This window comes from Hermetia illucens, chromosome 3 (genome assembly GCF_905115235.1).
Source record: "Hermetia illucens chromosome 3, iHerIll2.2.curated.20191125, whole genome shotgun sequence".
Lineage (NCBI taxonomy): Eukaryota > Metazoa > Arthropoda > Insecta > Diptera > Stratiomyidae > Hermetia > Hermetia illucens.
In genome coordinates this window covers 77,419,498-77,442,720 of record NC_051851.1, presented here as the reverse complement: position 1 = coordinate 77,442,720, position 23,223 = coordinate 77,419,498, and the positions used below count along the sequence as shown (strand labels likewise).

Below are 23,223 nucleotides of genomic sequence, written 5' to 3'. Positions count from 1 at the left end.
AGCTCCAGTAATGTGTACCACGGCCATTCTACCCACAATTCGAAGCGTTCTACTCCATTCGACTTAGCTCCACAAAAGAGAACTTAATCGAAAGAAACTCAGTCCTAAGTCTGTCGAACTAAGCCGGTTATCGTGGGTTCCACTAACAATTTTGAGCTCAGTCATCACAGCACCGCCACAAAAACCGAAGACGTGCATGGAATTCGCCCCATTGAAACATCACATGCCCCAACATTATCAATACTCCGGAAAAAGAAGAAATCGAACTGGCCTGGGAAACAAGTCTTGGAACTAAGTTCTAGATTTCGAAATCTGGTCTAATCGCATCCCGAGATCCATCTTCAGATCAGTTCGTAACTATAGTGTGTAGCGGACTACATATTAGGACAGTGAGGCTGTGCTCCATTTCTCTACAGTGAAATCGTGGTAAAGCAAGTGCAATCCAGTGAAAATGGTTATCAATTTCGGTGCCGGTCCAGCTAAGTTACCTGAAGAGGTGAGTGGTTATTTCACTAAACCAATACTGGCTTGATTGATGTCCCCATGAACAGTAATAATGGCCCACAGGAATGTGTTCAGAATAAATGTCTCTGATAAGATTAGGAATAAACATGTCAAGCTTGAATGGCGTGCATGCATTCCGAAAAAGTAGTCTGAAATTGCAGTCTATGTTGATAATGATAGAGTGCGCACTTACGCCGTTCAGTTCGCCCTGACTTGTATTCCCCGTCAGCTCCCTATGTCGGAGAGACTATATGCATATGAAGAAACTTAATTGAGCGGCCATTATGCTATAAAATGAGTCCATGCACTTGTCGTGGGCTGATTTACAATTTGTTGAAAAAGATAATAAATTGATTGCAATTAACTTCCTCTTTCTTCTGTCGCAAATTTGCATACTGTTCACGAAAGGGTGCATGCCGATATAGTGCCGCTTTCATAATCTGGCCATGTGTACTCCTGGTTTATGAGTCTAACTCTAGCGTCTGAGTTTTCTGAATAATTGCACTTCATTGTCAAGTCTTTTGCTAATTGCACTAAGCTGACATAGATACTCGTATAGCAAGTTCATTGTTCATTCTACTTTCTTGAATCTGGAATGTCGCTAATGGCGCCTGAAATCGTATCACATCTTGCATCTTACATTATTTGGAAAGCATAAACGTTTTACTTTAAAGTAAATACATATAATACATATATACAATGCATTCCGATCTATTAAAAATTCTCTTATTTTTATTTTGCACACTTGCCTTCCATTTATTCCGCGGCTAGCTATTATCTGGTGATTTCTCAGGTTAAGAACGGTTATCTTATCATTAAACTTTGAGGGCATTCGCCTTGTTATCGAATCATACAGCAACCAACGTGTTTATATATATTAATACCGAGTAAAATCGTCTAATTAAAAGAGGAAAAAAATAACTACTTAAAGCGAAACGGAATATGGTTGGAGGAAGTTCACTATTAAATGAGATAGTTATTGTTCATAACTTTTACGGGGAACTTCCATTCTATACCTTCAAGACTGCAAATAGTCCAGTGGCAAGTCGTTTTCATTCAGAAATGATACATTGAACTTGAGGATCGGATTTCGGCCTTTTCATGATGGTAAATACTGATTTCAGCCCGTTACCGCCCAATAACCTTGGTCCACCAATTACTTGGTCACTGGAAACATCCTACTTATTTCAGAGCTTTTCAGGAGGTGTTGGATTATTGTGTTATTCATTGACTCTAAGCGGTTCCCGTAGAATGACGTGACCAGGAAAGAATGAAGAAAAACAATTCTCTGAGAGTAATATTTATTTTTCCTAGGTTCGACCCAGTTGGAGTTAATTAAGGTATTGTAAGTTTTGTAATGAGATCGAGCTTGCAGTTTAGTAATTATGCCTTTCTCCGTTCAACACCGTCTAGAATGTGCCAATAGATATTGTAAATATTCCTCACATCTTTTTTTGTTGAGGGTGTTGTTGATTGGGAAGAAGTGGAGCATTTTTGAAGTGACAGTGTTCCTTGGCTAGTATTTTGTAATAATAACAATAATCGTTAGCGCGACAATCGAATTGGATCTGGGCACTTCATTTAAGGCCGTAACGAGGCAGTGCAGGAGACAATGTGGTCAGCGTTGCGCACGGCCTTGAATATTACCTTGATTGGACTGGTTTTTTAAATCAGCACAGGCTCCTTAACAAAAGTATCGGGGGCATCCAGAATGCTTACTTTCTGCAACTCAAACGAGAATTGCAGTGATATAAGCTGAATATTTTGGACCTAAGTGAAATGAGATCATTGGAACCGGATGAGCAGCTTTTGTAGTCAAGTAGCAGCAGATGCGACTCCGATGTCAGGCTATTTTTTATAAGCAATTATATACGGTTTAGGGAAGACTTGTAATCGGGATGGGTGATTTGAATCCCAAGGGGGGTTCTGACAACCCCTTGATCAAGCATGTGAGCCATCGCTCGATCAACTTTAGTATATTGCGTCATGTATGTAGTGTCCGCGGCTTTGCGACATGTGCAGCATTATACTCGCCTTGTTCAGTAACAATCTGACCAGAGAATTCGGTTGCTAATATGCAGCATTTCTTCTTTTTTTGTTTCTTTTCTCCCAGCTTCTCCAAAATTTAATTCCTAAAAATTCATCAACATCATCAACGGCGCAACAACCGGTATCCGATCTAGGCCTGCCTTAATAAGGAACTCCAGACATCCCGGTTTGGTGCCGAAGTCCACCATTTCGATATCCTTAAAATCTGTCTGGCGTCCTGACCCCCTGACTCCCTCGTCTTCTTTTTCTACCATAGATATTGCTCTTATAGACTTTCCGGGCTGGGTCATCCTCATCCATACGAGCGGAACAGTTTTTGTAAGCTAAAATAGGCTCTGTTGGCTGCCAACAACCGTGCGCAGATTTCATTATCGTAGCTGTTATCGGTTGTGATTTTCGACCCTAGATAGGAGAAATTATCAACGATCTCAAAGTTGTAGTCTCCTATCTTTATTCTTCCCGTTTGATGTTGTTGGTGCTGACGTTGCCACCATATACTCTGTCTTGCCCAAGATATCGCGCCACCTGCTCGATCTGGATGAAGGCAGTTTGTACGTCTCGGGTGGTTCTTCCCATGATGTCGATATCGTCAGCATAGGTCAGTAGTTGGGTGGACTTAAAGAGGATCGTACCTCTTACATTTACCTCAGCATCACGGATCACTTTCTGCAGGGCCAGGTTAAAGAGGACGCATGATAAGGCATCCCCTTGTCGTAGACCGTTGTTGATGTTGGATGGTCTTGAGAGTGATCCTGCTGCTTTTATCTGGCCTCGGACATTGGTCAGGGTCAGCCTAGTCAGTCTTATCAATTTCGTCGGGATACCGAATTCTCTCATGGCCGTGTACAGTTTTTCCCTGGCTATGCTATCATAGGCGGCTTTAAAGTCGATGAATAGATGGTGCAACTGTTGTCCATATTCCAACAGTTTTTCCATCGCTTGCCGCAGAGAGAAAGTCTGATCTGTTGGTGATTTGCCTGGTGTGAAGCCTCTTTGGTATGGGCCAATGATGCTCTGAGCGCCCACAGCATCATTCGGGCTAGCAAGAGAGCAGAGAATATCTTATAGATGGTACTCAGCAACCTGACACCTCTATAATTGCTGCACTGTGTGATATCTCCCTTTTTATGTATGAGACAGATAATGCCTCTTTGCCAGTCGTCAGGCATTGATTCGCTGTCCCACACCTTGAGCACAAGTTGATGAACCACTTGGTGTAATTGGTCGCCTCCATATTTAACCAATTCGCCTGTAATTCCATCGGCTCCTGGCGACTTATGGTTTTTAAGCCGATGAATTGCACGGACTGTTTCTTCTATACTTGGTGGTGGCAGTTCAGTTGGCGGGACCTCCAGCTCGCCGATGTTCTGGTTGTTCAGTAGTTCATCAAAGTACTCAACCCATCACTCCAATATGCCCATTCTGTCGGAAGTCAGATTTTCCTCTTTGTCTCGGCAGGATGAACATCGAGGTGTGTAAGGTTTCATCCTGCTGACTTGTTGGTAAAACTTCCGTGCCTGGTGCGGTTGCTCCCCGTACTTTTCGAATTCAAAGACCTGTTGTTTTTTCCAAGCTTCTTTTTTTCATCTGTGAAGGCGCTTCTCCGCTCGACGGAGTTCGTGATAAATCTCCGCGCGAGCCCGCGTTCGGTACTCGGTATGCGGCATTCTTCCGTTCCGTTGCTAGCTTACATTCGCCGTCAAACCAGCCTTTCCGACTCCTTTTGCGGCTGGGGCCAAGTATGTTTGTGACCGTATCAACGATAACGTTCTTGAGGTGGTTGTGAAGATTATTTGTTGATGCTTCATCTACAGGTCCTCTGTTGACTGCGGTTATTGCGGCATCCATTTCCCTCTTATAGGTATCGCAGAGGGCTGTGTTGTGGATAGCTTCAGAGTTAACTCTCACCTGATTGTCAGAGGGAATTCTGGGTGGTATTGTTATTCGAGCTCGGAGCACCATGCTAACGAAATAGTGATCCGTGTCTATATTGGCCCACCTAAATATTCTGACACTCATTAAGGTTGAGAGGGGCGTCGTTCGATCAGCAGATGGTCAATTTGGTTGAAAGTTGTCCCGCCTGGAGAGGCCCCGAATGTTTGTGAACCGCTTTCCACGCAAACCAGGTACTTCTAACAACCATTTCATGTGACACTGCTAATTGAATGATCCGCAGTCCTTTATCATTTGTATTTTAGTATAAGCTATGGAAACCAACGTATCGCCTGAATACGGGCTGCTTCCCTTCTTGGCTGTTAAAATCGCCAAGTATGATTTTGATATCATATCTGGGACAGGCTTCGAAGGTTCGTTCTACTGCCTCGTAGAAAGTATCCTTTTCCGACTCTGCAGTCTCCTCTGTAGGGGCGTGAACGTTAATGAGGCTTATATTTCTAAATTTTCCTCGCAAACGCAGAATGCATAGCCGTTCGCTTATGTTTTCAAAGCCGATAACAACTGGTTTCATGACTAAGAAATCTACTCCGAGCACATCGTTTACTGGATGGCCACTATAATATATGGTGTAGTGACTCTTCTCCAGGGAACCGGTCCCTATCGACCTAATCTCGTGTAACGCTGTTACATCACCCCTATATTGGGACAGGATATCGGCGAGCTGCTCATCAGTTTCATCTCTGTACAGGGAGTGCACGTTCCATAAGAAAATGCGCAAATCGTAATTCTTTCGTCAAGAAGAAGCTCCCAGCGGTCACCACGTGGAGGTGGAGATAGGGTTCAGTAGTAGAGCTGTTGGTGTTGGTTCAGCAGGCGTTTCCCAGGTTTTATGCTCCATGGTCGGTACCAATCCACGTTTCACCTTGGGACCTATACTACCCTTTGACATGAAAAATTACTGGGTTAAATATTGAAACCCAGGAAATAAGATATACTTTGAGAAAAGTGGCTGAAGGTGAAAAGCGAAATTTAGTTGCTTAAAAGAAGATAAGCTCGAGATTGATGACTGACGGAGTAGCAAGTTAATTCCGCGCTTCGTAGTCATGTAAACAACGGAACCGGCGAACCATTACATAACTTGTTCTTCATTGACTCATCGTCAGTATATCCGGTAAATGGAAAATCCGGTAATAAGGCCGTGGCCTAGAATACCGACCAATTTAACGAATCTTGGTACCATAAGTAAAAAAAATTATTTACGTTATTAATTTGAGGTAGTGTTTCATAAACAAATCTCTATTGTATCAAGCTGAATATTTCTCTGAGATAAAGACGGAACTCAAATATATTTTTTTTATTTTTTCAAAGTTATCGTTTTTCTGATTTTCTTTGGATTTAAACAGATTTAAACATGGAATCAAATGGCTTTTGTTGTTCTTGATATGAACGGAACTTAAAGAGCTCTCACCACCATCTTATTTAATTTCCTATTTTTATCTTCTTATTTTTATTTTCCTATCTTTGGCTTTGTGTCCGGTTAGCTGAGTAGTTAGAGCACAAGGCTGTCATACGGAAGATCGTGGTTTAAATATCACTGGTGGCAGTAGAATTTGTATCGTGATTTGACGTCGGATGCCAGTCGATTCAGCTGCCAATGAGTACCTGAGTCAAATCACGGTAATAATCTCGGACGAGCGCAATGCTTATCACATTGCCTCCTACAGAGTACTGTAACTCTGTAGTGTACCGTTACGGTCTTGAATGAAGTGCTCTAACACACTTCAAGGCGCTGATCCAATTGGATTGTTGCGTCAACGATTGTTATTATTACTATTATCTTTAGCTTTATCGATCCCGGCACTCGGGTCCGGGGTTTTACGGCTTGTCAATGGAACACTTCGAAGAAGCTTCAGTATTTGCTGACGACCTTCACAGTCAATTTAGCCATCCTTTTTTTCTTTTACGTTTTTGAGATAGCTTTCCCCTTTGTGTCTTCCATCCTCTAATCTCATTTTCTTGGTTCCACCCAGGTTATTCTATACTATGTTTGAAGGTAACTTCGTCCGAGAATGCATTCCAAAAAGTAGATTTAGTTCTCTAAATATTTCCTCACATGTCCATTGTTTCACCATAGACCCAAACTTGTTAATCTATGAGCTATTCTCATTTCAGTGTTTCGAATATGTATATATTCAAGGGTTGCAAATTGAGTAATACATTTAGAGTTACGCCGGATATCGTGCCCATAGTGCTGGTAATATCCAGGCATATAATTCTTTACAGTGAGACTAGCTTACATTTCTGAAAGGCCATTCAGTTTCCTCCTGTTTGTAAAAAATAGCACCAACTATAAATCAAATGAATGGGGGATTGTATATTTCTACACACTCTTCAGAAGTCTCGACCAACAGCTGGCTTATCCATGACATCCGCATAAATTTGTATTGTATTTATGTATTGTATTATATTTATTGTATTGGCACATTTTGCTGTTCACATAATAGCGAATCGACCAGCATACTCCACAGAAGTAGCGATAACACACCTTCCTTCGGGCAGCCTTTCATTGCTTCTATTTTGAGGTATAGATCAACTCTCCCTTTAGCACACTGCATTTTCTGCACAGTTACAACCCAATTGCGAGTTACGCCATGCAATGGGTTCTACCATCTCAGGACGGGTGACATGTGGGTCGCCCCGGAACTTCGTGACGTTGCCAGGAACCAACAACAATGACAATTTAATGTGATTGACGCGTCCAACATAGGGGACTACGAGAATCATACGTATGTTATTCTAAAATTGTTTAGTTGTTGCAATATATACGACCATACATTGATTTTTCCTGCACACAAGATCTCGTAAAACCGATTAGTTTGGTTGAGGATTAACTCTGGATCTTAATAAGAATCGCCCCATATTATGCAGAGTTGTGTGGCATTTCTGCTTCACTACCAATGATTATAGGATTATCCCCATTCAGTAATCCATCGCATATAGTTGCTTGGGAGATATCCGTTGGGTACTGCATTCCTTGTGGTCTGAACGTGTTTTGAACGTATTGACCGAAACCTTCAATATTAGGCGTTTAATACCTTTTTTAGAAAACCATTCTTCATTAGTATTCGAAACAACCTAATCTCTTTTTTGCAATGAAACTCCCCAACACTCATTGTGAGTGCCTTGTGTATTACTATAGATTATAGATTATATGCGGCATTCATTACCTGTTTCCGGGGATGGAAGGATCGGATCGATCGTCTAGATGCCAGTTTAACTTTGGAGATTCCCCATCCTTTATGATAAGTGTGTCCAGGTATGCTAATTGATAACGTCTAATGACATGAGTTGAACTCTTGAAGAATATTGTCCACTTCCTTATGTGGGCAGATCAAAAATTTTCCTCCCCATCGGAAGTCCAAACACTTGTTTACAATTCTCTCCAATAATATGTAAAAACCACTAACTTTTCCTAAGGTTTTCGTATTTCCGATGCGGCACGCGACATTTTGCGCCATCATATGTCGCTCTGATTATATCTATTAGTTTCTCCGGAATACTTCCCCTTCGTAGAAACTTTACATGCAGTCCCCATTTACGTTACTGAAAGATTTCTCGAAATTGATGAAGAGCAGGTAAAACGTAAATCTAAACTCGGCGAATTGTTGCAAAGTGATCCATAGGGTGTTGAAGTTAACAACATTCAAAATTTATTTCGGCTGCATTTTGACAAGGAGTCAGCATCCACATGGTACGATGATTAGCGACTTCATCCATTAGAGACCGTGGTGAAGCGTTCCTTCCACCTCTTCAGTTGCTCATTATCATGAAACTTTGCCTCAAAGATCATCGAAAAGCTGATCGCAAAGTGGTTAATCTAATTGCTCGTACTTTGTCGGTCAGTTGAAACTCAGGTTCTGTGCTCGAATAATGTGCCATCAAACCATTATCGTTACGGTCGCCATTATCGTTGCGGTCATCATTGTCGTTACGGTCGCCAAGATTGCGTTTCCCATTCACATGTCCGAGAAAAGTGCAGTCAGAGCCCACCTTGGCATTCAGATCATCCATCACGATCACAATGTCACCTTTAGGAAGCCTGCCCTGAACAGCGTGCAAATGCTCGCACAAAGCATCCATACATAGCACTGCAAAAACGTGATGCTCCCTAGCCTGGACCGGAGTCTCACAGTCTGTCAGAAACCGGCTCCCAGGTCAAGAAAGCGCGCCTTGCGGTAGTTGTCAGAAACAACCCAACACCTAATTCGCTTCTGCTACCACTCGGCTTTTCAGAGTACAAAAGCGCATTGCCTCAAGTGGAAGAGGAAAGTCCCATCTTAGTTCGCTTAGGCCTAGAATATCCAGATTCAGCTTATATCGTTGGAATCCCCGGTCGAATTGGACGAAGCCGAAGGTCGTAGCCCCTAGTCCTTATCCGACGCGTTGTTAACATTTCAGTAACATTAAGTTTCAAAGTTTGCATTTTGCTAGGGAAGACTTTTAGTGTATTTTTAAGCCACAAGTCACAAGGCAGCCTATAAGCTTAAGAAGTGAGATTTCCGTTTTTGAGTCAAAAGAATTCCACATTAAATCCACTCCTATTCAACTGTAATATGAAGCAAGGAAACAAAGATAACTAATGATTTATTTGCGCTGGTTATTTTTGATAACCACAATAAAAACTTCAAATATGCGCAATGAGATTTGAAGTGCCAAATTGATGCGATTGGAGGTGGTAATATTAGATCTCGTGATAGAAAACACGTTGAAGGTATTAACACCTACAAGGAATATATATCGTAAGCAAAAAGTGGAAATGTCTAGGAGTTGCATTGTCCGTGGCATAGTCTTAGTAGTCCATCCGACGTGAATACCCCATTATTAAAAGATATCGTCTAGTGTGTTAATGAGCACTAGCTTCACACCGCCAATCAGTCAATTTGCCTTTATATAAAAATAGGTCATATGATAGGAGCCTTTTTGAGAGGGATGCATTCGGTGAAGCCAGGACCAGACTAATAGAGGCATGCGACGTTACCGTGCTGAGACGGCAAGAACTCACGGTCAAATTATTGTTGAAATGATAAGATTGCAGTGTTGCGGGATGCATAATAATAATAATCATTGGTGCAACAATCCAATTGGATCAGGGCAGATTCCCTTTTGTGCAGTGTGACAAAAGCAAATTTGCTATCGCGCTGGTTAGAGAGCGGATATGCTGCAGACCACAATGATTTCCGAAATGTATACCGCATCACCGAAAGAGCTTACATATGGGCGTAAATTTTTTGATGGTCCTGTGAAGCACGTTAATGGTCGACTTCTCATCCACGATGACGAGCAACTGAAGGGACGGAAAAAACAAATCATTAGGGTTCTTGACCGTAACACATCCAGTGAGGTTCTCCCCTTATGGATGAAGTGACCCGTCATCATAACATGCGAACACGGACTGTTTCTCCAAGTAGAAGAGAAATCATTTCGACCATTAATGCAATCAAACAACGATTTAATCGCAAGTAGAAAAAAAAAAGTAGGCATCTCAGGAAGTTATGGAGGAACTGAATTTTCCCTGTGTTAATTCACATAAGGAGATTTTTTTCTTGCCCCTACGGCAAGTGCGAAGGCTATATTACGGCCATCTACTCTTCTTCCAAAATTTTTGATACATCGAAAAAGCAAGTGAAACTAATTAGTTGCGGCCCCACCTGAAGCTTGTCGCACTTCAGCAATCAAATTGGCTCTTCAATCAAGGAGAGGGAAGTTTTTCCTTTCTGTAGAGCTTGTTTTCTTGAAGTCATTGATTACATATCAACATTGATTCTTCCACTTGGCAAAATTAAACGGCGTTCTAAGTATTGTTTATGTACATACATCATCATCGATTTACATATATCATAGTACCAACTAAAAGTTGTCCAAAAGTTAATAATAATATTTTCTCCTTACAGGTACTTAAAGAAGTTCAAAAGGACCTTGTCCACTATCCTGGTGCGGATATTAGCGTCATGGAAATGTCACATCGTGGAAGTCATTATGCAGCTATTCACGAAGCAGCTTTACAGTCTCTAAAGGACATAATTTATATACCAGATAACTACAAAATATTACTAATGCAAGGTGGTGGAACAGGTTTATTTGCGACTGTTTGCATGAACCTTATGGGCCGCACCGGAACTGCTGATTATATTGTGTCTGGATCATGGTCTGCAAAGGCGGCAAAGGAAGCGGAAAAATATGGAAAAGTTAACTTGGTTATTCCGAAAACATCAAAGTACACTAGTATCCCAGATCAGTATACATGGAATTTGGATCCAAATGCCTCTTACGTTTATTATTGTGATAACGAAACAGTTGATGGTAAGATTGAACTTAGAAAAATTATCCGAGGTGTGTGACGTCACTAACCAACTACTCTACTTTAGGAGTGGAATTCAATTTTGTTCCAGATACAAAGGGCGTTCCATTAGTGGCAGATATGTCATCGAATTTCCTATCTCGTCCGATCGATGTATCTAAATATGGCGTAATTTTCGCTGGAGCTCAAAAAAACATCGGAACTGCTGGTATCACTGTTGTTATTGTTCGAGATGATTTGATAGGACACGCTATGAAAATAACCCCAACTATCCTTGACTTTGAAATACAAGCCAAGAACAATTCTATTTACAATACACCACCGACATTTATGTAAGTATGGATTTTGTTGCATATGCTCCTTCAACCACTTACTCCAAAATACATAATAACAATTTTTCCACAGTATATATGTCATGGGACGTGTTTTCGAATGGATCAAACGCTGCGGCGGAATCACAGCTATGGAGAGCAATTCACTGAAAAAGTCACAATTAATTTATGATGTCATAAAATCCTCAAATGGTTTCTACAAATGCCTTCTCGATTCTAACTGTCGGTCACGAATGAATGTCCCATTCCGGATCGGAGATGCGAACGAGGAACTCGAGAAGCAATTCCTAAAAGAAGCGGAGAGCAAGGGAATGATTCAGCTTAAAGGACATAGATCAGTTGGAGGAATACGTGCATCGTTATACAATGCAATTACTATTAAGGAGGCTCAAATCCTCGCGGAATTTATGACTGACTTCTATAAGCGAAATGAGTCTAAGGTGTAGGCCAGCAAGCAGCAAAGCAAAGCCGATATTACGTATAAAAATATATAATTTATAATAATATACGTGAGATACACTTCAATACATTTTTATAAGAATTTACACATTATTGCGGTTATTCTAAATAATATATTTCTTCTTGTTTGAAGACAATGTCAAGTGCATTTTCTAATGCTTGGTTTGTTCCACGTAAATTGTCAACAACTTTTTTGCTCCATATAAAATATTCGCGGCGACGTTCCTAAAACGAAATTAAATACGCATGAGATAAGCTAGTGGAAGGTAACATCAAACAGAACAACGAAAATTTTTCCTTACAAAAAGTAGAAAATGTTGTTAATAGCAATACATTGAGCTAGTTAATATTAGTAGTTCTACTAAAACTGCGTGAAATTAACCTATGACAATGAGATAAGACCACTGAAAAGAATTTTAAGGGAAGGGCACAGCATACGGTAAAGTTGAAACTAAGTTCCGGGCATTCCTCACAAATAAATCTTAGATACTTGATTTAAATATGCACTTATATGTAGGACGTTTGGGGAAATACACACCTCTCCCAAACTGTTCTCGCTCATTTCTCAATAAGCATTGTGTAACGACTCGAAAAGTGGACATATTGTGGATGGGTTATCTAGTGTCACCCCCGACAGCATAACTACCTGAAAATTTGAAAAGTCTGGCGAAATTTGACCGTGGAAAAAATTCCATAAATTATCCAAAAGTCATAGAAAAAAATATTGCTCCCTCGCCGCAAAGCTAAAAAACTCGAAACTCCGATACCTCGGTCAAGGAATGAAAGAGCTCTTGGGAAACTTATTTTTCTTCTTAAGAGGTGGTTGTCATTTTTTGGATATAATATATACTGGGATAAATTATCCAATTTCTTGCGGTAATAACTACTATGCCAATTGCGCCAACACGGCAGAAACAATACTTTCAGTCGCTTATGAATTTCGTTGAAACTGAAATGCAAATTCAACAAATGCTCCCTTGATGAGAATCCTCGGCATTTTAACTTTTCGATGATTATGAATATCATGTCACCGTTGTATCAAACCACGCTTTAGAATTGTAATAGCACTCGACCGGGTAATAAATACCACACAGCGGCTGAGCTGTTTTCGTTGTGCTAGACTCCGCTTGCGGTTTGAGATCCTGCCTTCATTTGGGGAAACGAAATTCCGCCTTCATTAACAGAGTAAGCAAGGGAAGAACCAGTGTGTCCCTCGTTTAGAGCTAACCACTCCCTAGAACGCTTAACCTCGATGACCAGTCATCGAGTTCGGTTAATTCGAAGTTTTGGGGGGAAGAAGAAGAACTTTTGTAGCTTTTATCCCATTTGGTGACAAGGTTGGCTTACCTGGATCAGCTTTCCAGTTCTCTTACCTGGTCACTATGGTTTATGCTGCTGCAATTTTGTGCTTCTAAGACTAATTTCAGTATATTCTCTAGTAAATTTCGAAAATGTAATATAAATACTTTTATTACCTTTACTAAAGCAGATATGGGAATGAGAGTTGGTTTGGAACTGAAATTTTTTCATAGACTAATTTCTGATCTGACTAATTAATCTTGCCCCAATTGAGCTCAGACTTTCTGAGCCTTTTCTCGTCTATTTCCTAACCGACGACAAAACTAAGACGTATTTCCTTTAGAAAATAAAAAGTACTAATTCAAACACGGCCATATTCAGGAAATAATTGTTTAGACCCTCTCTTTGCTTGTATGCCCCCTCCCTTTAAAATTCACGCACAATCATGCCATTTACTATATGCTTGTAAACCAGTTTTCGTTTCTCTGCAACCGTTAAATCGATTAATAAACTGGCAAACAGATTGAGATGATGCAGCGTTTGTCATCTCTTAGTAGATGAAATGGTGAACAGATGTATATAACGGAAGCTCCACTTTTCCTTTATCGCGGACGAAAAATACGCGGAGGGGGGAGGAAAGCTATAAATAAATGGTGACAACGAAAGGAACGCTCAAAGACGGAATACATAGGCAAATCCATGCCATCAAGGAGCAATTTTAGAAAAAGCATCGGAAGAACTATTACAATCTTAGCCAATTTCACATGGAGCATGGAGGATATCGTTAGTATCTGTAAAGGTTTAAATTGAACATTTCTCCTGATTGGCTGGCTGTCATTAAGTCCGGGAGACCCTGGGATAGTAAGGATGACTGAACCAGTATCTATTAAAAATTGTCTACTCCTTTACAAAAAGAAATAAAACGAAAAACTTATAGCTACCTCCGCCTACTTATTTTGCCACCGTTACTACAACTAGAGGAGGAAGAGGTGGCTGAAACGAATATGTTACTCCTGAGAACAACCATTGTAAAACATACATATACGGTTGCCTTTTACCCCTTAGTGGGATACAGGGCATCAACCACAACTGCGCGCCATCGTTCGCGGTTATTTGAAAAGTCTATCAGCTCCCCCCACCCATGACTCCCCGAGACGCCCGCAGTCTTCTAATGTTTGCTCCAAATGTCCTTGGAGTGACCCATATTACAAAGGCGCCGGAAAATGCTCTATAGGCAGGACATTTATCAGCTCACCTTCAAGAAACCACATATAACTAGGAAATATCAAAGTTGTCCAATATTTCCTGAAGCTAAAGACAATATACCCGGATGACTTAAGTGGTAAGAGCAGTCGTGGCGGAAGGTCGCGGTTCAAATCTCGCTGGTGGCAGAGAGATACGTTATCATGACTGGATATCGTTACAGTCTTAATTGAAGTGCTCTAAGACACTTCAAAGCCCTGATCCAATATGGATTATTGCGCTAACGATGATTATTATTGAAGGCGATGAAAGGTAGAAATCAAATGAGTTTGAAATAATAAAAACTTGTTTTACCTATTCGCTAGTGTTGATTTATTTGTCTTGCAAATACCGATACTTCGGAGACCATTTGTTCCCTTCAGCCCATACCACATGGTGAGAATCTGTTCAAATATTTTCTTTAGATTCAGGCCTGTTACATTGCAGTCCAAACAACCGTACTGGGTATGTGTGTTGCGTTAATAGTTCCGCGATTCTTTACAAACATGGCTTGCTTTACAGAAATTTGAATCGTGAATACGAAATCAACCAAAAATCTTTTGGTATGGAATAACAATCAAACCGAGCCGAAATTTGAACTTTCCGCCGAACTCCCCTTCTTTTTCCATATTACAACAATTCTACTTTCTTGTCAATCAGATGGTGCTCTCCAAAATTAAAAAAGAAAATGTATTCCGAATTGTTTATCATTTCTCAAATAGGTGACATGGAGGCACGCAGCCCGCAGATATCAGTTTATCAGCGATAAGATAAGGTAAGGTGAAAATCAGCTGGGTCGGTTGGCGGCTCGTGGGACCGACAAGAAGGAAGTAAATGATCTAACAACCTGCACTTCGAAGGTGGTAGAGTTGATTACAGACTGGTGAGTGCTAGACGAAGACTCACTGTCAGATGCCCGATATCTAGAATTTAATATGACTATTGCGGTAGAACAGTCTGTAATACAAAGAGGGAATCTTATAAAATGAATTGGAGGTAATGAACTTCTTGGCAATAAAACGGAGGACTCCTTTGGCGATAGAAGGTGAATTAAAAACTCTGAATCGCACACTATCAGGAACCGGAAGGCGAAAGAGAGACTTCTTAGCTGTTTAGAGTCCTCAAAAAGGATGAGTCAATCAAGTTGGACTCTCTTAGAAAACCCGATGGCACTTTCACGAACTCCAGACTGAAATCAGTACAGACCAGAAGTACACCATCCGGGAATACTGGTGAGAGAAGTGGAAGGGGAAGAGTTAGCGGTTTCTGCAACCCCTTCAACACGTAAATGTTGTAAGATGAACTGAAGCACTGTGAAAGCGGTTGTTACCAACGAAAAGCTAAGAGCTGCTATACGGTCCTTTCAACATTTCACAGCACCTAGCATGGATGGCATCTATCATTAGGCCGATGTTCGCTAATGCATCCGTAGTGCGGTGGGTTAAGGGGAGATAAAAGTTTCGACCGTAAAGTAGCCGTACTGCAAAAGAACTGTGTGTTTGGGTATTTCCGGTGCCATGAGCACGACATCCGGCGCAGCATAGACTAATTCGCTTAGATATATGGGGAAACACACCTCTGGAATAGAAACGAGAAGTGGACTTTTTTTTAGGATAATATGCACTGGTTTTTCAAGCTGAATTATATGCGATCCTATGCGCGGCAAACTGAGTTATTGACGAGCGGCGCATCGCAATCTACAGTGATAGCCAGGCTGCAGTGAGGGCGTTAAGTAGTCCTTCGTCGAGGAATGCAGAAACTGTTTGAACTCTATTTTTAGATTCAATACGGTGGAACTACTCTGGGTACTAGGTCACTCTGGTGTAGAGTGAACTGAAATCCTGGATGCCTTAGCAAATAAGGGATCAATTTTCACCTCCCCCCGATACGATACATAAACGAATCCGGGATATTCGATTAGACGGGGGGTCGAGTACACTGGGTCACTACGGTCTGAGTGCTCAGAGGCTATAGCTTCTCTCCCACTACAAACATACACACGCAGACTCCATCAAGCGCAGTCGTGATACAATATGAAGAAATGTGAGATGCCTTGGCTTTCTATGTTGGAAGTCGAATTTCCAAAATAATAGCCCAATCCGTGGAAGGCGAGCGGAGCCATAAACACCAGGACCATCACGGACCCCTCTTTTTGGTTTACTGTCTGTCTATCCGTCTATCTGTCACACGCACTTTTTTCGGAAACTGCTGTATCGATTGACACCAAATTTGGTGGAAAGGTGAGAACTGTGAACGCTCATGCATACAGGGACTTACATCATTCTACGTGAAATTTAAGGGGGGATGGGTCGCCATATTTGCAAAAGGGGCACTTTTTTCACCAAATAAAGTCATGTGGAGTATCAAATGGAAAGTCTCGATTAGTACTTTCCTAGGCTCCGAAATACCCCTCATACCAATATATGTTCAAATAAAGTTAATAATAATATTACTATAATTTTTAGTAATTGGCTGTTAATAATATTACTATAATTTTTAGTAATTGGCTGCAAAACTCCCCTTAAGTTCATTCTAGAATCAACAAATTTTGCAGCACTATACGCTATAAGAAGAACTCAATCCTTTTACTAACAAAATTATAATAGATTACGATCGATCTTGAATGAAGTGCTTTAACACACTTCAAGGCCCTGATCCAATAAGGATTGTTGCGCCAACGATTATTATTATTATAAAACCTTTCACACCTGAAGCGTCCAGCTTCCGGTTTCCCTACTTGTTTCATTAGTTGCTCATGCATAGCGTCAATTTCACGGCAATAGAACTCCGCTGTTATGGTTTTGCCTGGTTGTAAAAAGGAATACTGGATTACTAACTTGACATTCCACCATACAGCAACCATAATCTTCTTTTTATGGAATTTTTGCTTAGGGATATGTCCTGGCGGTGTATTCCTATCTACCCATTTACTTGATCGTTTTCGATTGTCATACAAAATCCACTTTTCAGCGCAAGTCATGATTTGATGCAAAAACGGCAATCGTGTATTGCGAATCAACAAAGATGCGCACTTACTCTTGCGATCGACCATCTGCGACTCCGTAGTTCGTGCGGTACATATGAGTCCAATTCTTTCACTGTGTACGCCGATGTGTCAACACAGCGGTATGGCTAGTTCCTAGCTTAGTCCCAGTAGGAATAATCCTTAAATCCTCGTTATCAATATTAACCGGAGGGTTGCCTCGAGGATCATTGACGATGCTCAAGCTGCCAGGACGAAATTTTTGGAACCAATATCGAGCATTTTTCTCAGTGGTGGATCCAACTCGAGATGCTTGATTAGTGTTTCTCAAAGCTTGAGCTGCGCTATGATCCAATATCCATAAAGAAAAGTACATGTCGTATTTTGTTTCCATCAGGTTTCGGAGAAATATAAATTACAAAAGGAAAATGGAACACAAACATGAACATTTTTTACAAAATGAGTAAGAAGAATGCCTTTAAAATTAGTAAATAAAAATATCGAGCACAAGTCGTAATGAACCGCTCTCAGTCGCATTTGAACACAGACTAACCAAAAACGGCCGTTTCATAGTTCCGAACCTAATATATAAATGCACTTTCGGTCACGCTGCTCCCAGGGCAGAGGAGAACCAGCTTCTGTCAGTTGCCTATATGCATTCTCAGAGTACATCGAAACAATTGACACCCGCGATATATTGAATTTGCTACAAAAAAATTGAAACAAAATTTGAATGCTCTTTTCAGACAGTTGGCCGCAGGGACCACAGCAAAAGAGAATAGTTTTATAGCAGAATCAGTTACGCCCGTTATGATTTTCATCATAAAGAGACTTTCATCATAGACACGGTTAACTTAGTGGTCAAAATGTTACTCGCGTAACTACGATCTCCTTTATAAACGCTTCAACTTGAGTAGAAATTATCAAAACCGCAGATGAGAGAAGCTGCGCCCAGCACACAGCTTCAATGTACAGTAAGATTTAAGTTCGGCAAAGATCGCTCCACGTCGGCAAGGTTTGGTCTGATGGCAGATTACAGCCGTTTGCAGTATGGCGGCGCTTATCCTTTGCGGTTGTTACATTTTTTACTGCACGTACTGTGCGTTGTGCTTCACAAGCGGGCGGCGCAGTCAAACAAGTAGTAGTAATCCCATAGTAGTTAATCCCATTCAAATGTAACAACCGAAAACGAAAAGTGCCGCCATATTGCAAGTGACGGAACAAACTCTCTCTAACGCAACGGAAGAGTTCGATTTTCCGAACTTTTCTGCGTGCCGCATTACGCACCGCATTTATTGTATATTGCCCCATACAAGTCCGTGTAATGAACTTCATTTGACGGCTCTTTCACTGCGGACGGAAGCAGTCACTCACTCCACATCAACAACAGTCTAAGATAAGGGGATGCCCTATCATGCGTCCTCTTTAACCTGATCCTAGAAAAAGTGATTCGCGATGCAGATATCAATGCAAGAGGCAGCAACCTCTTCAAGTCCACCTAAATACTGGCCTACGCTGACGATATTGACATTATGGGAAGAACAACTCAAGATGTACAGTCTACCTTCATTCAGATCGAGAAGGCGGCACGAAATCTCGGGCTGCATGTTAATGAAGGCAAGACGAAGTACATGATGGCAACGACAGCACCAAAAAACAGAGAACCAAAAACATCGAATCGCACTTTCAAACGAAAAGAATAAAGATAGGAGACTACAACTTCGAGACCTTTGATAATTTTTCCTATCCAGGGTCTAAAATCACAACCCGATAACAATTACGGCGATGAAATCCGCGCTTGGTTGTTGACTCCCAACAGATCCTACTTCAGCTTACAAAAACTATTCCTCGAAAAGCCTCACCATAGGGCCAAAGCTCTTACCTGTTCAAAACAATGGCCTTGCTAGTCCTCATGTATTCCTCGGAGACTTGGGTTCTAAACAAGAAAAATTCCGAAATTTTGGCCACGTTCGAGAGAAGAATCCTCCGAAAAATGTTTGGCCCCCTACATAATAATGGACGATTCCGTAGCCTACATTACGGCAAAATCTATGAGCGATACCATGACCGTCTGGTTGTGCATAAAATCCGGCTCAACAGGTTGCGCTGGGCGGGTCACCTAATCTATATGGATGAGGATGATCCAGCTCGGAAAGTCTATAAGGGCAATATCTATGGTAAAAAAAGAAGACGAGGCAGACCCTGCCTGAGACGGAGCGATGGCGTAAGTCAGGACGACAGACAACTTTTAGGGATATCGAATTGGTGGACCTCAGCGCAAAACCAGGTTGTCTGAAGTTCCTTACTAAGGCAGGCCTCGACCAGATACCGGTTGTTTTTGTCTGTTCAAACGTTTTTAAAGAATCAATAGAAAGAAAATAACGCGACTTACCTCGCTCCATCCCTTAGGTAGCGCTTGTTGCAAATCCCGCAAGTTATATAGTTTATCCGCAAGTTTAACCAGTTTTGCCTTAAAAGATGACGTCGCTGCATGGACAATTTGCAATCTCTTCCTCTCCATTTTCGGCAAACTTTTATCATCAGTAACTTCTTGTACAATTTTTCTCACGGTTTCGCCAAAATGAAATTCTATCTCCTCGAATGTGGTATCCGTATCCTCCACAGTGTCATGTAATAACGCCGCAAGCAAGACATCAGGGTCTTGAACATACGCTTCAGAAGTAAGAATGTACGCAACCCCGATTGGGTGATTTATATACGGGGTTTCATCAACATCCAATCGTCTTTGATTTTTATGCTTCACTGCAGCAAAATTCACGCATTTTAAAATCAGCGCCAAAGTGTCGGTTGAGAAATCTCCCACTACGGGGTGCTGGGCGCGCTTTGACAGTGTAAGCCCACTCATACTTGAAGAGCTAGACACGGGTAGATGGAACTGTGGAGATGTCAGGCTACAGGAGATGCCAACAATGTGGAATTGGATGAGTAAAACATGCTTGGAATACTTACCCTCTTCGAGTATTACTGTAATTATCCACAATTTTCAATGCTGAAGGTAACAACACACTGGGAAACGCTTTTGGGATACCTTCACCAGGGGAAAAACCAATAAATGCGGCAACGGCAGCTATAACTGCAATTGACAACTAAAATTTTCTGAGGCGTTTTTGCTAAATGTCATTATCAAATTAGGCGTTTATGATATTCAGTTGAGTTCGGCGGAGGCTACTTCGCAATTGCGATTACTTGCCTTCGGTGTAGCGGAAGTTGAATTTAGGAAGTTAAAGCTGCAACGTTACCAACAGGCGGTATTAGATGAATGTTATTAGATGGGGCATGTAAAATGCATAAAATGTCTACGCTAAAGATCCGTTACGAGAAGAGACTTCTTTGTAGGGTTAATATCATTTGCGCGTGGCGTTAGACTAGTTGGTTTTATTTTCCCGTTTATAAGAAAAAGGGACTTGGACTTCTAGAGGTTGATTTCATTCCATCAGAGTGCCTGTGAGTGATTGATAAACATAAAAAATTTATCAGAAATTATATTCCATGTAAGTAAATTATTATAATATGTAAAATATGGGAATGTGCGACTAATGCTTGTTTCACATTAGGATTAAATGTATTCAATTGACGAATTTGATAATCGTTTGCATTTGTTTTGTACGGTCAAGGTTGGCTCATCTAAAAAAGATGGGTTGCTGGTGAGGGGCGTTTACCACCAGCACCATTTATAGTAATCTGCATAGTTGTCTCTAACGTCCGAACGTTACGTTAATTTTACGTAGGACTATTTTTCATTGAAAATCTACAATAAAAGTAAGAAATTATTAATGAAAGTACATAATCTAACCACTGATATATAGAACCATCATCTACGGCGCAACAACCGGTATCCGGTCTAGGCCTGCCTTAATGAGGAACTCCAGACACCACGGTTTTGCGCCGAAGTCCACCAATTCGATATCCCTAAAAGCTGTCTGGCGTACCTGACTTACGCCATCGCTCCTTCTCAGGCATGGTCTGCTTCGTCTTCTTTGTCTACCATATATATTGCCCTTATAGACTTCCCGGGTGGGATCATCCTCACCCATACGGATTAAGTGACCCGCCCACCGTAACCTATTGAGCCGGATTTTATCCACAACCAGACGGTCATGGTATCGCTCATAGATTTCATCGTTACGTAGACTACGGAATCATCCATCCTCATGTAAGGGGCAAAAATTCTTCGGAGGATTCTTCTCTCGAACGCGGCCAAGAGTTCGCAATTTTTCTTACTAAGAAGCTAAGTCCCCGAGGAATACATGAGGACTGGCAAGATCATTGTTTTGTACAGTAAGAGCTTTGACCCTATGGTGAGACGTGTCGAGCGAAACAGTTTTTGCAAGCTGAAATAGGCTCGCTTTGCAGTCAACAACCGTGTGCGGATTCCATCGTCGTAGCTGTTATCAATTGTGATTTTCGACCCCAGATAGGAGAAATTTTTAACGGTCTCTTTTGACCAGTGCGATTCTATGTTGTTCGTTCTTTCGGTTTTGGCATTGGCGCTGACGTTGCCACCATTTACTTCGTCTTACCCTTACTAATGTGCAGCCCTGCAGATCCTGCTGCTTTTATCTGGCCTCGCACATTGGTCAGCGTCAGCCTAGTCAGTCTTATCAATTTCGTCGGGATACCGAATTCTCTCATGGCTATCATAGGCGGCTTAAAGTCGATGAAAAGATGGTGCAACTGGTGTCCATATTCCAACAGTTTTTCCATCGCTTGCCACAGAGAGAAAATCTGATCTGTTGCTGATTTGCCTGGAGTGAAGCCTCTTTGGTATGGGCCAATAATGTTCTGGGCGTATAGGGCTACCCAGCCTAGCAAGATAGAGCAGAATTTCTTATAGATGGTACTCAGCAACGTGATACCTCTATAATTGCTGCACTGTGTGATGTCCCCCTTTTTATGTATGAGACAGATAATGCCCCGTTGCCGGTCGTCAAGCATTGATTCGCTGTCTCATACTTTGAGTTGATGAACCGCTTGGTGTAATTGGTCACCTCCATATTTAACCAATTCGGTTGTAATTCCATCGGCTCCTAGCGACCTACGGTTTTTAAGGACAAGGGCAAGCTTCGAGGGTCCTCTCAACTGCCTTGTAGAAGGTATCCTTCTCCTACCCTGCAGTCTCCTCTGTAGGGGCGTGATCGTTTATGAGGCTTATATTTCTAAACTTACCTCGCAAACGCAGAGTGCATAGTCATTCGCTTATATTTTTAAAGCCGATAACAGCAGGTTTTATCTTTTGGCTGACTAAAAAACATACTCCGTGCACATGGTTTACTGGATAATATATGGTGTAGCGGTTCTTCTCCAGGACACCGGTCCCTGTCCAGCGCATCTCTTGCAACGCTGTTACAGCAGCCTTATATTAGGACAGGGTATCGGCTAGCTGCTCAGCAGCATTCGATCTGTACAGGGAGTGCACCTTCCATGAGAAAATGGGCAAATCGTTATTCCGTTGTCGTTGTTGGATTCGTCGTTTTGTAATCCATCCTGTCCGAGGCTCCTTCCGTGGCTTGGTAACTTTGGTTTTGCGTGTAGGGTTGTCAACTCTACCCAACCCCCAACCTGAAGGACCAGTTAGTTATTATTATTATTATTTAGTATGTTCCCTACTTCCAGATCTTTCAGCCTTGCATCTGGTATTAAGTGTTCTCCCAGATGCCTCGACCTACTTTGCACAAGTGCCGGACACTGTCCTAGGACGTGTATAGAGGTTTCGTCATCCTCCTCACAAAACCTGCAGGCAGTGTCCGTAGATATCCCTGCGTATGGGTTCGTATCCCCCCATAAGCACTCTGGACTTCTCTATCCCTGGTAGGCCCGCCTAGTATAGTTCCTTCAACCGTTCCTCTTCATTTCTTAGATTCATAGCCATGAAACCGTTTCCGATTCCACAGAAGGGTTCCGGCCCGTGTAAAGGCGTCCCTGCTCCCTTCTTGGCTAGTTCGTCCACTGTCTCGTTGCCTTCCAACCCAGCATGGCCTGGAACCCAAAGTATCCAGACCTTGTTGGACGAGCCGAGTGTATTCAGTCTCTCAAGGCATTCCCATACCAGTTTAGAGTACGCCTGGTTGGACCTAAGTGCC

The 23,223-nt window shown here is 41.7% G+C and overlaps 2 protein-coding genes across 4 annotated transcripts; one reads left to right on the top strand and one right to left on the bottom strand.

Annotated features, from left to right (window-relative positions):
- Positions 1-11,730, top strand: LOC119651498 (probable phosphoserine aminotransferase). The gene is made up of 4 exons (XM_038055115.1): positions 1-496; positions 10,401-10,809; positions 10,875-11,139; positions 11,213-11,730. Exons 1-4 carry the CDS (start codon positions 452-454, stop codon positions 11,583-11,585), a joined length of 1,092 nt encoding a protein of 363 aa, XP_037911043.1. The 5' UTR covers positions 1-451; the 3' UTR covers positions 11,586-11,730.
- On the bottom strand, positions 11,614-20,282 carry LOC119651499 (guanosine-3',5'-bis(diphosphate) 3'-pyrophosphohydrolase MESH1). 3 transcript variants are annotated; one of them, XM_038055117.1, is made up of 3 exons: positions 20,093-20,282; positions 19,515-20,034; positions 11,614-11,823 (listed from the first exon to the last, which is right to left on the bottom strand). In XM_038055117.1, the coding sequence occupies exons 2-3, from the start codon at positions 19,986-19,988 to the stop codon at positions 11,698-11,700; spliced, it is 600 nt and encodes a 199-aa protein (XP_037911045.1). In that variant the 5' UTR covers positions 19,989-20,034; positions 20,093-20,282; the 3' UTR covers positions 11,614-11,697. The 3 variants fall into 3 exon arrangements, with proteins under 3 accessions (XP_037911045.1, XP_037911046.1, XP_037911044.1); XM_038055118.1 differs by having other exon boundaries at positions 19,515-19,998; XM_038055116.1 differs by having other exon boundaries at positions 19,515-20,018; positions 20,093-20,281.
- Positions 20,283-23,223: the final 2,941 nt, after the last annotated feature.

Bases quoted from the DNA above. Each gene is read 5' to 3' on its own strand.
- LOC119651499 (XM_038055117.1), bottom strand. From the start codon at position 19,988: ATGAGTGGGCTTACACTGTCAAAGCGCGCCCAGCACCCCGTAGTGGGA. The intron at 11,824-19,514 runs GTAAGTCGCGTT...ATTTCGTTTTAG, and splicing joins TACCTAAGGGATGGAGCGAG to GAACGTCGCCGCGAATATTT.
- LOC119651498 (XM_038055115.1), top strand. From the start codon at position 452: ATGGTTATCAATTTCGGTGCCGGTCCAGCTAAGTTACCTGAAGAG. The intron at 497-10,400 runs GTGAGTGGTTAT...TTCTCCTTACAG, and splicing joins CAGCTAAGTTACCTGAAGAG to GTACTTAAAGAAGTTCAAAA. The intron at 10,810-10,874 runs GTAAGATTGAAC...ACTCTACTTTAG, and splicing joins TGATAACGAAACAGTTGATG to GAGTGGAATTCAATTTTGTT.